This window comes from Gopherus flavomarginatus, chromosome 4 (genome assembly GCF_025201925.1).
Source record: "Gopherus flavomarginatus isolate rGopFla2 chromosome 4, rGopFla2.mat.asm, whole genome shotgun sequence".
Classification (NCBI taxonomy): Eukaryota; Metazoa; Chordata; order Testudines; family Testudinidae; genus Gopherus; species Gopherus flavomarginatus.
In genome coordinates this window covers 213,546,095-213,563,364 of record NC_066620.1, presented here as the reverse complement: position 1 = coordinate 213,563,364, position 17,270 = coordinate 213,546,095, and the positions used below count along the sequence as shown (strand labels likewise).

The 17,270-nt window shown below is 46.9% G+C and overlaps 1 protein-coding gene across 3 annotated transcripts in view; it reads right to left on the bottom strand.

Moving 5' to 3' along the window:
* The window catches only part of SCARA5 (scavenger receptor class A member 5), a 156,818-nt gene that overhangs the window by 44,670 nt on the left and 94,878 nt on the right, over window positions 1–17,270 (bottom strand). For all 3 annotated transcript variants that reach the window (XM_050948851.1, XM_050948849.1, XM_050948850.1), the window contains exons 5-6: window positions 13,330–13,410; window positions 6,989–7,087 (exon numbers count right to left, since the gene is read on the bottom strand). In XM_050948851.1, coding sequence (XP_050804808.1) covers window positions 6,989–7,087; window positions 13,330–13,410 — 180 coding nt within the window. The remainder of the gene's footprint in view (window positions 1–6,988; window positions 7,088–13,329; window positions 13,411–17,270) is intronic.

The window sequence follows — 17,270 nt, the reverse complement described above, 5'->3', positions numbered from 1 at the left end:
AATGGCCATATTGGGTCAGACCAGTGGCCAGTGCCAGGTGCCCCAGAGGGAATGAACAGAACAGGGAATCATCAAGTGATCCATCCCTTGTGGCCCATTCATGGCTTCTCTACCAAGATGAAGATCATGTAAGTACCTAGGTGGATGGACAGGCAGATACTACTGCAGTACAGGAGAAGTCCATGACTTTTCCCACCCTGCTTGCGGCTCTGCTCTGACAACCATGTTTGAGATCCAGCCTGACCTTGGAAAAAGTCACCTTCCTGTCCCCAGCCCTAGTGTGATATGCGAACCTTGGAGATAGCCTGCTAGGGTCTAAGATGCATTCAGCAAGTAGATCAATATCTATCGAGCCAATATGAGTGGGGAAAATGAACAAGCCCCGTTCTCTTATTTCTGCACAAAGGAGGCTGATTCCTAATGTCCTGGCCATCAAATTAACGTAGCTAACGAAAACTATTTACTCAGCAGCCAGACTTTACACTCAGAGTGTGAGTCCCAGCTCAGGGCACATAGCAATGACTATAGACTGGTTTCAGCAAATGAAATGATCTTGACAACAGAGTTCACTGGAAAGATGATGGACGGGGGTTGAGACTGTCTTCCTTATGTACGATGAGGAGTGGAAGGGCAGGCACTAAAAGAGGAAAGGCCTTTTGAAGGAGTTTCTCAAACATCATCTTGAACACAAGAAAAGCGTATCCTACCGTGAGAAAAACAAAGCCCGTCTGGTTTGGCAGTGTTCCCGGATCATAGGCTGCGATTCCCAGTGTAATATTTCCCGACAGGCCCACGCTGAAGTCGTTAAGTCACACACAGGACACTTTAATGTACTTATTTTATGTGTGCAGGTTCAAACCGCAACTCTAATAACATTGTCCATCCAGAGAATGCAATTCCTTATTGGACTCTTGGAAAGCAGAGCCGCTCCTTCCGCTGGGCAAATTTTGTTTTCACGCAGACTTTGGCCTTGAATGGGTCTAATCAAGTTGGACAAACATTTACAGGGTCGAGGACTCAAACATTCCCTCTCTCACTCACTCACACACACACACACACACACACACACACACACACACACACTGGGATGGGTGTGCAGGAAACATGTGTATTTAATAACATACTCCAGGGTTAAGAGGCGGGGTGTTTGCCCGGGACTGAAGTAAAGGTTAATTCAGCTTTGCTTAATACTCTTTGCCTGTCAAGCCGTTATTTGGCAACAGTCGATGAGAAAAATCTACCGTCCCCTTGTCTCAGAAAGGAAAGGAAACCACAGACCATAACTATAATGTGGGTTTGGCTGAGGGATGCCAAAAAGCAGGTGATGTGATTGGCTTCCAGCCACATTGTAACCACAAATCGCTAGCTCCTTTGTGATATCGGGGCTGCTGCTGCCCCCCAAGAATTGCAGTGCTCTTGAAAAAGACGCAGGACTGTGATGATCATCTAGTCCAGCATTTCTCAAACAAGGGGTCCCAACCCAAAGGGGGTCACAAACCTATTGTAGGGGAGTGTAGACGAGCGGACTCACCCCTGCGGCGCCTCCTGCTGGTGACTCGGGAATTAGCTCGTTCCAGCTCCAGAGCGCCCTCTGCAGGCCAGTGATCCGCCTGTCCTCTGGCCCCCGTGTCCCTCCCAGGACCCCGGTGCCCTGTTAGCTGGGGTGCTGCCCCCAGCCGTAACCCCTTTCTCTCAGGGTCTCCCCTCCCCAGGGAATTCCCACCCACTATCCTCACCTCGCCTCAGTATAAGGCTACCACCAGCCATCGTCTAGCCCTGCGCCCTGGGGCAGACTGCAGTATCAGCCTACTCATCACTAGCAAGGAGGGTTTGGACCTGCTGCCTTGGCCTACCCCTGGGCTGCCCTCTGCAACCCCCAGTACCTCTTGATCTTGTGCTAGGCCGCAGCCTGGCACTTTCCAGGGTGGAGCTCCCCAGCTCCTCAGCCTTTCCCCAGCCCTGCTTCACTCCGGTACCCTGTCTCTAGCTCTCTGCAGCCAGGCCCATCTCCCTGTACAGGCAGAGGAAGACTGCTTGCTCCTGGCTTCCCTGGCCTTCTTATAAGGCCCTATTGCTCAGTTTGGGGCACGGCCCCAGCTGCAGCCATTTTGCCCTGATCAGCCCAGCCTAAAAGCTGCTTTCTCCAGCCACAGCCCCCTCCCCGGACTATTTTTAACCCTTCAGGGCAGGAGCGGGGGTCCACCCTGCTACAGGGAGGTTGCGGTTTTGCCACCCTAACTTCTGTGCTGCCTTCAGAGCTGGGCGGCCAGAGGCTGGGCGGCTGCTGACTGAGGACCCAGCTCTGAAGGCAGTGCTGCCACCAGCAGCAGTGCAGAAGTAAGGATGGCCTGGTATGAGGAGGGTAGTCACATTTTGGGGGCGGGTGTCATCACAGCCTGAAATATTTTCAAAGGGGGTCCCAGCAAAAAGAAAAGGAAGTTTGAGAACTCCTGATCTAGTCTGACCAGCTGCAGGACACCGGCCAGTGGTTCCTGCATCAAGCCTGTACCTTGTGACTGAGCGCAAGCGTGATGGCTACCAAGCCTGCTGAGTGGCACTGCCATGGATGCTGAAGCCCCATGCCCTCAGGGACTGTTCTCATCTCTAAAAATCCCAGTAAGGACAATTGTCAGCGGTTGTAAAACAAAGAAAACAAACTGGAGCTACTGCAACCCACCCTTGTATTCTTTCGTTCCTTCAGCTTCTCATCCTCCCTTCTTCTTTCTTCCTCCCTTTCAGCACCACAACATCCTTCCTAGGGCTAGGCCCACACTTGTGAGGGACCTCCTGTCTGCATCAAGCCATGGGCAGGCTGAGAAGGAAGCTAGCTGTGTTTTTCTGCACATATCCCAGAGCTGGCTCCAGTCCTGTCCCTGCACAGACATACCAGGGCTTACGGATCCTTTGTTCTTTTCCAGCGAGAGGGAGCCCTGGGCTAATAACAGCAACTCACAGTGTCAAGTGTTTTCTGTCTTCCAAGCACTGCGCAAACATTGTCTAGTCAGCTGGGAGATCTGAAGAGCCAGTGTAGCCCTCGGAGCACAGATACTCTTTGAAGGCAAGATGGTGCCGAACAGAAGACGTCTGGAGGTCAATGCGGAGAACAGATTCTCCCTCTTGACAAACTAGGTTGGGATCTGGTACGTGGTCGCCAAAGTGATAATGGGGCGGGGTTGCTACTCATTCCACGACTTATAGGACAGTCTTTGATTTTGAGGATCATGATCCAAGGATCCTGACATATTTCTGGGGCTGGAGCAGCATCATTTGGTTTGTGGCACGGATGGAACAAGGCAAAATCATGGTGCCCCAGATCTGCCTGGAAGAGCCGGGAGCCCTTCTGCATCCTTGTTTCGCCATTGCCTGACACAGAGAGAGGAGGGCTCTCCGTCCTGCTGGCACTGCCCTTTTGGTCTGGAATCCCACCTCTTCTCCCATGTTTGCAGGATGCAACAGGGACAGCACACCCCTCTGCAGAGGTGCATGAGTTTCAAACATCTCCCCTCCCAGTGCTAGTATGCTGCAGCACACCCCGGGGGCCATGAAACAGGCATAGTGCTGCATAGTCAACGGGACACCTCCATGCGGCTAAACAAAGTGCTACTATTCCAGCCTGGTGAATTTCACCTATAAGCTACCAGGAATCCCATTACCTTATTTTAATGAATCCATGGCTGCATACAGAAAAAGCACACATCGCAGGCACCAGCTCACTTGCACAGATGCAACACTGGAAGCAGGACCAGCTCTAGGCACCAGCAAAGCAAGCACGTGCTTGGGACGGCACATTTCCAAGGGCGGCATTCTGGCCATCCTTTTTATTTTTGGAAAAATCCACCAATGTGTGAAAAAAAAATACATGAAGATCAAAAAAATCTCCAGTAGCGTGACAGGAGCATGATGTGAAAAATATCGTGTCATAATGTGAACGTGCGTAAATGTCTAAACGTTAATTGTTATTGATTAATTAAATCAGGAATCACGATTACTTGTGTGTACTGTGCTGCCCTATCGGCGCCATTCACACCAATTTCCGTGTTGCGTCGGTGCCAGTGGTTATATGGCTAAAATGCTGAGATGAAAATTACTATCTGGTGTTGTTTTTTTTAAAATTTTAAACAGTCAAAAAAAACCCCCAAACAAACAAACAAAAAACATTGCAAAGTGCAAACGTGTAAAAGCCAAAAAAAAAAAAAAAAAAAGCGGGGGGCAGGGGAGGTACCAAAATTTTTTTTTGCTTGAGGCAGCAAAAAACCTAGAGCTGGCCCTGATTGGCAGTAGAACTCTGGACTGTCTCTTGCAAGCTCTCAGTCCCCTGAGACTCCAGATGAAGGAGAATTTCTCTTAGTTCATAGAATCATAGAATATCAGGGTTGGAAGGGACCTCAGGAGGTATCTAGTCCAACCCCCTGCTCAAAGCAGGACCAACACCAACTAAATCATCCCAGCCAGGGCTTTGACAAGCTGGGCCTTAAAAACCTCTAAGGAAGGAGATTCCACCACCTCCCTAGGTAACCCATTCCAGTACTTCACCACCCTCCTAGTGAAAAAGTTTTTCCTAATATCCAACCTAGACCTCCCCCACTGCAACTTGAGACCATTGCTCCTTGTTCTGCCATCTGCCACCACTGAGAACAGCCGAGCTCCATCCTCTTTGGAACCCCCCTTCACGTAGTTGAAGGCTGCTATCAAATCCCCCCTCATTCTTCTCTTCTGCAGACTAAATAATCCCAGTTCCCTCAGCCTCTCCTCAAAAGTCATGTGCTCCAACCCCCTGATCATTTATATTGCCCTCCACTGGACTCTCTCCAATTTGTCCACATCCTTTCTGTAATCCACATCCTTCCTATTTGTAGTAATATTAGGGCTTATATCCTCTGTGGCCCATGATGAGAGGGTGACATGAGCAAATCAGCGGGACACCTTGCACATGATTAGCCCATTGCAGACCGCTGAATATTTACCTGGCAAACAAAGCCAAGCCAACTTAACCAAGACATACTGAGTTATTGGGGAAGGGGCGGGGGTGGGGGCTGTTTCCACCCCAGAGTGCAACCAGTTCCAACTCACCCTTGTAGGAGGGAAGTCAAGGAAATTCTTCTGCCTGACCACCATTCCCTGGCTGCAAAACAACCAGCCCCAGGGAATTAATTTCTCCCTCTTCTACAGAGCCTCAGAGCTGAAGAAGAGCTAGTCAGTACCATCTACTGCATTCCCCTATCTGCTCTTCTTTGGTTTGCATTACGAGGATCGAAATATGCAGGACACCTTCTTTACCTAGGGCTGCAGCTGTGAGATCTTTGTGTGGCTTCCTCTCCACTTAGCGATGTCACCAATAAATCTCTCTTCCCATATCTCTTCCCTTCAGGACAGAGCTTCCTGGGGCTGCAACTTTGCTTTGCAATCTGGGGGAGTGGTGTACCAGCCTGGAATAGTTCCTCTTACAAGGGTGGCGTGAAACGAGGGACAGACGGAGGAACTGGTCCCTTCAATGGACTGGAATGATGCTGGTGGTAATTACTGTGGTTTTGAGTACATATTTGGGAGTAGACAGATTGATCCAGACTGGCAGTTCCTAACCCGAGGTCCATCTAATGCAGTCTCCTCTCTGATGGATGTACAGAAAAGCTGAAAGGTTTCATTCTCTGTGGTACTTCCCCGATGGTGCACCAGGTGCGTGTGTGTGATTCAGAGCAAGAGGTATGTTAAAAGAAGACACTTTTGTTTTCACAATGCACCGTTAACCTGGAGAACTCACTGCCACAGTATATTATGGAAGTTAAGAGCATAGTCGAATTCCTATAAAGTTGAGACATTTATATGACTATCATCTGCAGGAACAGGACAAAAAATGTGTGTGGAATATCAACCCTCATGTTTCATAGCAGAAGCACACCAGTATCTGCCTGGGGTCAGGAAGAAAGTTCTCTTCAGGGCAGGTTATTCCACAAGTGTTCACTGGAGGGTTTCTTTCACCTTCCTGATTTCTATTAGAGACAAGACATCAGACTAACTGGGGCTGTATGGCAATTGCTGTGTTTATGTGTTAAGGGTTGTCTATTTGTGTGAAAGGCATGTATTGTGTGCCATTAACCCTGCCTGACCACCTCCCCACATACACACACTTCACCCCTCTGGGGTTCTAATGCAAAGCAGGAAATAGCAGGCCTCACTGGGAACTTTCTGTGGGTGCACCTGGCTTGAAATGATGATGCTTTCATTTTCTGTACCTTTAAATCTCTAAGTGCAGCACCTATCTGCAGAGAGAGCAGCCATTTTGTTTTTTAGAGCTGTTGTAGAGTGTTACAAAGACACACATACACTGTGCTCCTCTAAGGGGACTTGACTTTGATTCTTTCTTGGCTACCGTAAGCTAAAATAAACGTTGTTTGAGTCAGAAAGTGTGTGTTTTGGAAACATAACCATTTCTTATGGGTGTTTTTTATGTTTACAGTATGCGATTTTTTTAGACAGCCTACTTACTCATTTGCTCTGCTAAAATAGGTACATAAACTGTAGCTGTACCATGGCATCAAAATAACTGTTTACGCTCCATGATCTCACACCTGTTTTTAACCTGGGATATAATGAGCCTCTTCAAAACCACAAGAAACCAAAAAGAGGTGGCAGGAAACCCCCCACCCCACCGATATCTGGCTAACTAGTGAGTGTGCACGTAAGAACTCCCCTCCCACCCTGAGGGACGTATAAAAAGCTTGATGCAAGTCCAGGTGCACAGAGTTTGGGTGGATCCTGGCCCTGTTTTATCCTCCTTCATCCCAGGCCTCTAAATGGCCTGATTCTCAGCTCCCACCGAAGCTAAGGAGGAGCGGCAGGGGCTCAGCACCACTAATTAACAGGCCTTATATGGGCAACTGGGAGATATCGTCTCTCCTCTACATTTGACCAGCAGGTGTCACCAAAGCCAACACGTCTCGGGAAGCCCGGACAGAACCAAGGTGCCTGGAGCATGAACCCTGAACAGTACCTTTGAATCCCCGCATCCCAGCAGGGCCGTACGGGCCGAGGTCTCCTTTGTCTCCTTTCAGGCCAGGTGGTCCCAGAGGCCCTCTCTCCCCAGGGAGCCCTGGATTGAGAACGAACAAGAGACAAGGTATTGTTATTACAGCAAGAAACCAAACTGGCAACGTGCTAACTGGCTCTGCCGGGCCCACCTGGCAGCGTGAGACCAAGGACAGACGCGCCCTCTCCATCCCGCCATCCTGCTAAACCAAATCCCCTCACTTCTCCTGGCAGATGAGAACCGGAGACGGGCCTGCACTAGAAAGCTCACACACAGATCCCTAACTCCCCAGTGTTCAGTGGGGCTCTGGATCGAGGCTTCTAGTCTGGGCCCAAGCCTAATCTGAACCTGCACGGTGAAGAACCCGTTGGTACATCTACAGCTCAAGTTGCAACACTTCAGGTGCCTTCGCAGAGGCTCGGGTTTGGTGCAGAGTGACCCAGCCTAATGCAAAAGAGCAACCTCCCCGTAGGTCATGAGATGGGAGCAGGGTGGCTACTTACTACCTGCTCCAGAATCCACAGGATGCCCCGATCTCCTGGGTCCGTCCCACAGTGTCCCTAAAGGGCCTTTAAAGAACCCTGAACTGACTTAGCACTGGGCAACGTGTCTCAATCTCATAGGACTTTTCCCACTCTAGTCAATATGCTCCTCTGAGAGTGCCAGTTACTGGGAACCATGGCATCTTGACTCTGTCCTGTCCCGTCAAGCCCACCTGTGCCCCCAGCAGCTCACTCAGGGTGACGTATTTCCCGCCCAGAGAGCTAGTACAAGGACTATGCACCATCTGTGGGTGTCAGTGGGACTTAAGCAGTACTTGGGCCTTGTGCTGGTCCTTCTGCATGGGTGAAGTGAACCCTCAGAGCCTAGTGCTGCAGCCAGGGAAGTCTCATAGACTCTTAGGCCAGAAGGGACCATCAAGATTCATAGATTCATAGACTCTAGGACTGGAAGGGACCTTGAGAGGTCATCGAGTCCAGTCCCCTGCCCTCATGGCAGGACCAAATACTGTCTACACCATCCTGATAGACATTTATCTAACCTACTCTTAAATATCTCCAGAGATGGAGATTCCACAACCTCCCTAGGCAATTTATTCCAGTGTTCAACTACCTTGACAGTTAGGAAATTTTTCCTAATGTCCAACCAAAATCTCCCTTGCTGCAGTTTAAGCCCATTGCTTCTTGTTCTATCATTAGAGGCTAAGGTGAACAAGTTTTCTCCCTCCTCCTGATGACACCCTTTTAGATACCTGAAAACTGCTATCATGTCCCCTCTCAGTCTTCTCTTTTCCAAACTAAACAAACCCAGTTCTTTCTGCCCTCTTTCATAGGTCATGTTCTCAAGACCTTTAATCATTCTTGTTGCTCTTCTCTGGACACTCTCCAATTTCTCCACATCTTTCTTGAAATGCGGTGCCCAGAACTGGACACAATACTCCAGTTGAGGCCTAACCAGCGCAGAGTAAAGCGGAAGAAGGACTTCTCATGTCTTGTTTACAACACACCTGTTAAGGCATCCCAGAATCACGTTTGCTTTTTTTGCAACACTATCACACTGTTGACTCATATTTAGCTTGTGGTCCACTATGACCCCTAGATCTCTTTCTGCCATACTCCTTCCTAGACAGTCTCTTCCCATTCTGTATGTGTGAAACTGATTGTTCCTTCCTAAGTGGAGCACTTTGCATTTGTCTTTATTGAACTTCATCCGGTTTACCTCAGACCATTTCTCCAATTTGTCCAGATCATTTTGAATTTTGACCCTGTCCTCCAAAGCAGTTGCAATCCCTCCCAGTTTGGTATCATCTGCAAACTTAATAAGCGTACTTTCTATGCCAACATCTATGTCGTTGATGAAGATATTGAACAGAGCCGGTCCCAAAACAGACCCCTGTGGAACCCCACTTGTTATACCTTTCCAGTAGGATTGGGAGCCATTAATAACTACTCTCTGAGTACGGTTATCCAGCCAGTTATGCACCCACCTTATAGTAGCCCCATCTAAATTATATTTGCCTAGTTTATTGATAAGAATATCATGCGAGACCGTATCAAATGCCTTACTAAAGTCTAGGTATACCACATCCACTGCTTCTCCCTTATCCACAAGACTCGTCATCCTATCAAAGAAAGCTATCAGATTGGTCTGACACGATTTATTCTTTACTAATCCAGGCTGGCTATTCCCTATCACCTTACCACCTTTCAAGTGTTTGCAGATGATTTCTTTAATTACTTGCTCCATTATCTTCCCTGGCACAGAAGTTAAACTAACTGGTGTGTAGTTTCCTGGGTTGTTTTTATTTCCCTTTTTATAGATGGGCACTATATTTGCCCTTTTCCAGTCTTCTGGAATATGATCATTTGGTCTGACCTCCTGCACCTCGCAGTCCACAGAACCTCGCCCACCCACTCCTGTAACAGACCCAGAACTTCTGGCTGAGTCACTGAAGTCCTCAAATCATGATGTCAAGACTTCAAGTGACAGAGAATCCACCATTTACACTAGTTTAAACCTGCAAGTGACCCATGCCCCATGCTGCAGAGGAAAGTGAAACTCCCCCAGGGTCCCTGCTTATCTGACTTGGGAGAAAATTCCTTCCCAACCCCAAATATGATGATCAGTTAGACCCTGAGCATGTGGGCAAGACCCACCAGCCAGACACCTGGGAAAGAATTCTCTGTAGTGACTCAGAGCCCTCCCCAGCTAGTGTCCCCATCTCTGGCCATTGTAGATGCTAACAGAAGTCATGGATGAGTCACATGCCATAGTATCATTCTCCCCCCTCCCCACATATACACTCTCAATTTATCATGTTCAGTCTTGAACCCAGGTAGGTTTTTTGCCCTCCACTGCTCCCCTTGGGAGGCTGTTCCAGAACTTCACTCCTCTGACAGTGAGAAACCTTTGCCTAATTTCAAGCCTAAACATCTTGATGGCCAATTTCTCTCCATTTGTTCTTGTGTCAATATTGGCCCTTAACTGAAATAACTCTTCTCCCTCCCTGGTGTTTATCCCTCTGAGGTATTTATAGAGAACAATCGCATCTCCCCTCAGCCTTTGTTTGGTTAGACTAAACAAGCCCAGCTCCTGAAGTCCCTCTAACAAGGCAGGTTCTCCATTCCTCTGATCATCCTAGCAGCCCATGTCAATGAGAGTTTTCCCATCGATGCCAGGGGATACCGACTAGGCCCTAAACCTTTCTGTGCCGCATTCTAGGGACATCATAATTCCCAGGGCAGGCGTGGGGCTTCAGGATCTGATTAATTGCAGCTGTCTGAGGTGTCTGAGTGGGGGAAGGTGCTATGCACAAGGGGAATTAATGCTGGCTAGGTAGCCTTTTACATACTTCCCCTGCACCCCATCACAGGCTGAATTCCTTTCTAAACCCCAGACCATGGTGGTGTGTGGCTGGGAGAATTTCTTTGATCCTGTGTGAAAGGCAAAGGAGTCAGCAATGGCGGAAATGTACACGCAAGTTTCAAAATTGAAACAAATGTTAAAGAGTTAAAAAACAAACCAAAAAAGCAGCAGCAGCAGCCGCCAGATGATCCATTTGTGATGCTGATTAAACCCAAATAAAAACAGCCATTAATCTGTCAAGGAGCATGAAGCAAACATGGGCAGCCATTGCTGACAAGCTCTTTAGTAGAACAGATGGGTTTTTATGCCAGCTTGGCAGGTTTTACAGTCCCACTTGGGGCGGAGGAGTGTGTCTTACAAGACCATCCAGCCTAGCATGCCCAAGCATTCAGCAAGGCTTGAACACAGGGCTTCTAGCAGCACACCCCATGCCTTTAAGCATCGGAGCTATAGGAGGAAGGCCAGCAGCAAGGAGCAGCTGTTGTGAATCCAGCCACTAGAGAATGACAGGAATGCATGCACTCAGCCAACGTGGCACGGGGCTGACATGGTCAAACCCAGCCTGTCCTCTCCAGGCGAGAGAATAGTATTCACGGCCAGCTGAGAGGGACTCTTTCATCAGATGGGAGGTGGGATGAAACAGAGAATGTGTTGGCTGACCCTGTGTATGTTGATGGATTGTGGGATTCTCTGCACCCCAGCAGCGCTGCCAGGATCCATTTGACAGGGTGTTGAGAAAGGAGAGTCATTTGGATATTGTCAGTGTCTTGGGGTGTAAATGGGATTAGATGCCTAACCCAGTGATTTTTCTTCACATGCTCAATGGGAAACTGTCTGATGTGGGGGGTGGAAGGACTTCTCCCCCATGGCATCCTGACACATGGAGGGAGGTCTATGAAGCTGTGTAATAGTCTCCCAATGGAAGGTGTGAAAGCTCCATCACTTGGCTAGACAAAGGCCTGGAGAATACCCTGGAGGGAACAGCCTTGCATCGCCTAGGAGATAAACTGCATGGTCAAATAGGCCTTTTCCCCATCTGACTTCTCCAGGTTGCTTTATGATACTGGTTGTGCCACTTAAAAGACTTGCTCGCAAATCTGGAATTCTAGATTTGGATCAGAACTAGAAAGGGGCTGAAAAAAAGACCCCCAAACTTTGGGGAAGTTTGTATCCATCCAGGCCAGTCACTAAACGAGGCTCAGAACTTTTGTGGTCTGATTCAGTTTGGTTCTGGGAGTTCTGATGTTTGTCTCAGCCCCTTTTGACTAACACACAGACTTCCACTTAGAAAAACATGTTTTCCGTTTGTTTTTAATTGAATTTGCCTTGACAAAGAATGGTTTAAATGAAGGGGGAAAATGTTTCCTGAAACTTGAAAAAGTTCCACGCAGCCCCTAAGAAAGGTCCAGATCCCCAGCCCCACCAGGATCTCAAATTCCCTTTCCTCAGCCTTTCAGGACCCCATGTGCGGCTGCTTCCCGCTGCCTTTGGTTTTACTGTCGCTGATACTAACTCTTTGTTTCCTGCCTGCAAACCATCTGCTTAGAAGTTACCGGTTTGCTGCAAACTTCAGTTCCACTGACCCGTGCAGGGTGCGGCTATGAAAGGAGCAGGCAATCAGATGCTTAGTGTGTTTACATTAAATTGGTACTCCAGTGAATGAAAGCAGCATTGGAGGATATCAAAAGACCATGCTGGCAGACAGACATTTTGCCCTGCCAGACTATCAGGCCCGGGAAATATCCCAGCAAGCCATCAGCACTGCCAGAGACAAGGGCTCACCTTGCGTCTCTGAGCACGTGGGGGCATCCACAGGAATGCAAAGAAGGGAGTTTATTTAGCTCCGTACCCAAATCATGATGTTTGTATGGCAAAGGCATCGCAGCGCTGGTCAGCAGCGACTGGCCAATGATGACAGATGTGCCACTCCCTCTCCAACCCCAGAAGCGCTAATTCCTAAAACGGCTCAAGGACCTGGGCAGCCTCCCTATCTGGGATGCCTGTGGGTATGGCTGATGGACACCCATGAGCCTGCCCTAATTCAGGGGTCACTCTATGGGGGCATGTTGGGGCAATACAGCCGGGGCACCAAAAAGAAGTCAAACTATCCCACCCAACCTCACTTAATGGAAGGAGAAAGGGGATCAGATTATAGAGGGGAAAGAGATCAAGAAGTAATATGGGCTGAGTCTCCAGGGCAGTGATCTCTGGAAGTCAGCCTCTAAGCATGCTCAGGAGCCCGGGGAACAGGATCGTTGCTCCAAAATATTTGGAATGCTGCAGAAGAGGGGGAGAGGAATTGTCTAGGGGGACATAACTAGGGGTAATAATTAGCCCTTCTGTAGTGTGTTTTATCCAGAGCTCCTCGAGGTGCTTGTTTCAAGGAGGGCTGGCATCTGTATCCTGAGTTTTACAAGTGGGGAAACTGAGGCAGCGAGTTAGCAAGGGCACATGGCAAATCAATGGCACAGCTGGGTAGGAGTCCCTTGACTGCCTGTGGAGCCGGTGTCCGAACCTCTAGGTCACATTGCAAGACCACTTGATAGGCCTGGGCCTCTACAAAACCACTCAAATGTAGTTATGTGTTGTAATACTAACAGAATAGAATTAAGCCAACCATAAAAATCAGGCGCACAGGGGGACAATGAGATCTCCTAGTTTACGGCTCAGTCTCCTAAAGCATGTGATGGAAATGCCATTATTTGAGTCATTTAAAACTAGACTGGACAAAGTGCTGGAGAATCGACTGTGGGAAACAAGCCTGTATTGGCTGCAGGGATGGTACCCAATGGGTCTTGCTCATCTCTGTGTTACTGGTATTTATTATTTGTGTAGTGCTAACAGCGTGCCATAGCCCAGTGAAGTCAACGGGAATCTTTCTATTGACTTCAATGAGCTTTGGAGCAGTTCCTGTGGGCACCTAGCACATGATCTGTTACCTCTTAGTCCAGGTAAACCAGGAACTCCAGGTTCACCTTCCATTCCTTCATTGCCTTGGTCTCCTTTTGGTCCTGGAGGCCCTGAAATATGACACGTAAAGATGGTTAGTGGCTCTCTTTAGGCAGAGCAGTAGCAGCAGCAGATGGAAAACATGCACAACTCTGCCCATCGCTGCCAAGTATCATTTAGCAAATGCCCAGAAGTGTGGGAGGTGCCTAATGGACATGGAATAAAGGCAGGCCCCTGCCCCAAAACACACAAGCGCCATGACTGAGGTGCAGTTTGCCATGTGCCTTCTTCCCCGATTCATGGATTTCAAGGCCATGATCATCTCATTTGACTTTCTGGATAGCACAGGGCAGAGAAATTCACCAAGTGATTCCTGTCTGAGGTTCCTGTTTAGAGATGGTCAAAATTCAGAATTTCCATCCCAGAAGAAATTTGGACATGTCAAAATTTCCTTCCATCCCGAATCAGAATGAAAAGTCAAAATTTCATCATTTTCTGCAAACATTTCTGAAAAAATTTGTTTTGGAACTATTAAAACCTCCAATGCCGGGGAATCCTGTCTTAGATTTCATCATAACAGATAAAGAGGAATTGGTCACAAAAATAAAAATTAGTGGTAGCTTAGATACAAGGGATCACAATTTGATTATATTTGTTATGTGCAAACAGAATAAAGTATAAACCAGTAATGCATATAGTTGGTGATTTAAAAGCACCAATTTCACAAAGCTGAAAACAATTATGAGATAATTCAGTTGAGAGAAAGAATTTAAACAGAAAAATGTGAATGATAATTATGAACTATTTAAGAATATTATATGCATGCCCCAAAAACCACAAATCGAGAAAGAACATTACACTGCTTTAAAAAAAACAACAAAAAATAACTGGACTTAGAAGCAGAAAGTGAAAGCAGGTATAATTTTTTTAAAAACTCATATATAATAAATGGAAGAATGGGACAGCTGACAGTAATGACTCTAATCAGAAACTAGGAATAGGAGAAAATTGATAAGGGAAGCAAAGAGGAAAAGGAGACATCTATGGCCAGCTGAGTTAAGGACGATAAGGAGTTTTTAAAGTATATTAGGAACTAAGGGAATCCTAGCATAACTGGCAGAAATGGCAGAACTGACACTAATAATGCAGTAAAGTTAGAAGTGTTCAATAAATATTTCCGGTCTGTATTTGGGAAAAAGCTCTATGATGTTTTCAGATCAAATTATGATATGCTTTTCATTCCAATAGCAACCAGGAGAATGTTAAACAACAAGTACTAAAGCTCAATATTTTAAAATCAGCAGGACCAGAGAACTTGCATACAAGAGTTTTAAAAGAGCTGGCTGAGGAGCTCTCCCAATCATTAGTACTGATTTTCAGTAAGCCTTGGAAAACTGTGGAAGTTCCAGAAGACTGGAAGAAAGCTAAGGTTGTGCCATTATTTAAAAAGGGTCAATGGGACCAAGCGTATAATTATCAGCCTGCCAGCCTGACATCGATCCCAGGGTAAGATAATGGAAAGGCTGATATGGACTCAACTAATAAAGAATTAAAGGAGGGTAATATCATTAATGACAATCAACATGGAATTATGGAAAATAGGTTGTGTCAGACTAACTTGGTATCTTCTATTCATGAGATTGCAAAGTTGGTTGATAAAGGTAATAGTGATGTAATATATTTAGATTTCTGTAAGGCATTTGGCATGGTACCAGAAGACATTTTGATTAAGAAATTAAAATGATACAAAATCAACAAGGTACATATTAAATGGATTAAAATCTGGCTAACTGATAGGTCTCAAAATGTAACTGTAAATGGGGAATCATCTTCAAGTGGGTGTGTTTCCATTGGGGTCCTGTAGGTGTCAGTTCTTGGCCCTACGCTATTTAACATTTGGGAGAAGACATAAAGTCATCACTGATCAAGTCTGCAGACAATACAAAGATGAAGGGAGTGATAAATAATGAGGAGGACAGGTGACTGATTCAGAACCATCTGGATCTCTTGGTAAGTTGGGTACAAGCAAACAGTATATGTTTTAGTATAGAATTGTAGAATCATAGAATATTAGGGTTGGAAGAGACCTCGGGAGGTATCTAGTCCAATTCCTTGCTCAAAGCAGGACCAACACCAACTAAATCATCCCAGCCAGGGCTTGGTCAAGCCTGCCCTTAAAAATCTCTAAGGAAGGAGATTCCACCACCTCCCTAGGGAACCCATTCCAGAGCTTCACCACCCTCCTAGTGAAATAGCGTTTCCTAATATCCAGCCTAGATCTCCCTCACTGCAACTTGAGACCATTGCTCCTTGTTTAGTCATCTGCTACTACTGAGAACAGCCGAGCTCCATCCTCTTTGGAACCCCCCTTCACGTAGTTGAAGGCTGCTATCAAATCCCCCCTCATTCTTCTCTTCTGCAGACTAAATAATCCCAGTTCCCTCAGCCTCTCCTCATAAGTCATGTTCCCCAGCCCCCTAGTCATTTTCGTTGCCTTCTGCTGGACTGTCTCCAATTTTTCCACATTATGGCCAAATGTAAATGTATACAGCTAGGTGCAAAGAACGTAGGCCATTCTTACAGGATAGGGGACTCTATCCTGGGAAATAGTAACTCTGAAAAGGACTTGGGGGTCATGGTGGATAATCAGCTGAACGTGGGTTCCCAGTGCAATGCTGTGGCCAAAAAGGCTAATGGGAACCTTGAAATCATAAACAGAGGAATCTTGATTCGGGAGGTTATACTGCCATTGTATTTGGCATTGATGTGACCACTGCTGGAATATTGTGTCCACAATTCAAGGAGGATGTTGATAAAAGAAGAGCCACCAAAATGATTAAAGAACAGGAAAACCTGCCTTATTCTGAGAGACTCACCGAGCTCAATCTGTTTCACTTACCAAGAGAAGATTAAGAGGTGACCTGATCAGTCTATAAATACCCATGGGGAGTAGAAATTTGATAGTGGGCCCTTCAGTCTAGCAGACAAAAGTCTAACATGATCCAGTGGCTGGAAGATGAAGCTAGGCAAATTCAGACTAGAAATAAGGCACAATTTTTTTAACAGTGAGGTTGATTACCCACTGGAACAACTGACCAAGGGTCGTGGTGCATTCTTCGTCACTGGCAATTTTAAAATCAAGATTGGATGTTTTTTCTAAGCGATCTGCTCTAGTTCAAACTGGAACTATCCTGGGGAAGTCCTAGGGCTTGTGTGAGACTAGATGACCACAATGGTCCCATCCAGCCTTAGAATCTATGAATAGGTCCAGGTCCATGCCTAGAACTCCCAGACGTTGTAACTGTAATAATAATAAGGTTGAAGAGGTTACTTTCAATAAGGTCAAAGTTCCTCATTTCGACTTTATCATTTCAGCTTTTATCTATTATGTTTTGCATGTCAAACCAAAGCATCTAAACCTTACCAAGTACAAACGTTTTAATAATTTTCATCAAAAAAGTTGATGAACTTGAAATGTTCCTGAGACACATTTCAATCTTGTCAAACCAGCATTTTCTGATGGCTGGAAAACTGTTTAGTCTGAAAAATGATGACCAGCTCTGCCCATGTCTTCTGGTTGAACTAGGTCAGGGTGTCTCACCCTGGGGGTCGGGACCCAAAATTGGGTCCCCAGAATGTTTCAAAAGGTCACATGGCAGCTCCTGTGGCTCCTGTCCCACGGGGCTGGCTGGGCTCGTCTCTCTGCTCCAGGCTCTGCAACCTCTGGGCTCCCAGCGCCACTCAGGTCTGGCCCAGTCATCATGATGATGGAAATGTGGATAGGCCAAATTTGAGTGAGTGGCACTGCAACCCTATGAGCCAGATCACAACTCCACTTTCACAAACCTGGTCCAGTCAGGGGAGCTGGGCCAACCTGAGCGGGGCTGCAACCCTGGAGGTTGCAACACCCAAAACCAAGGCCAGTCACCCC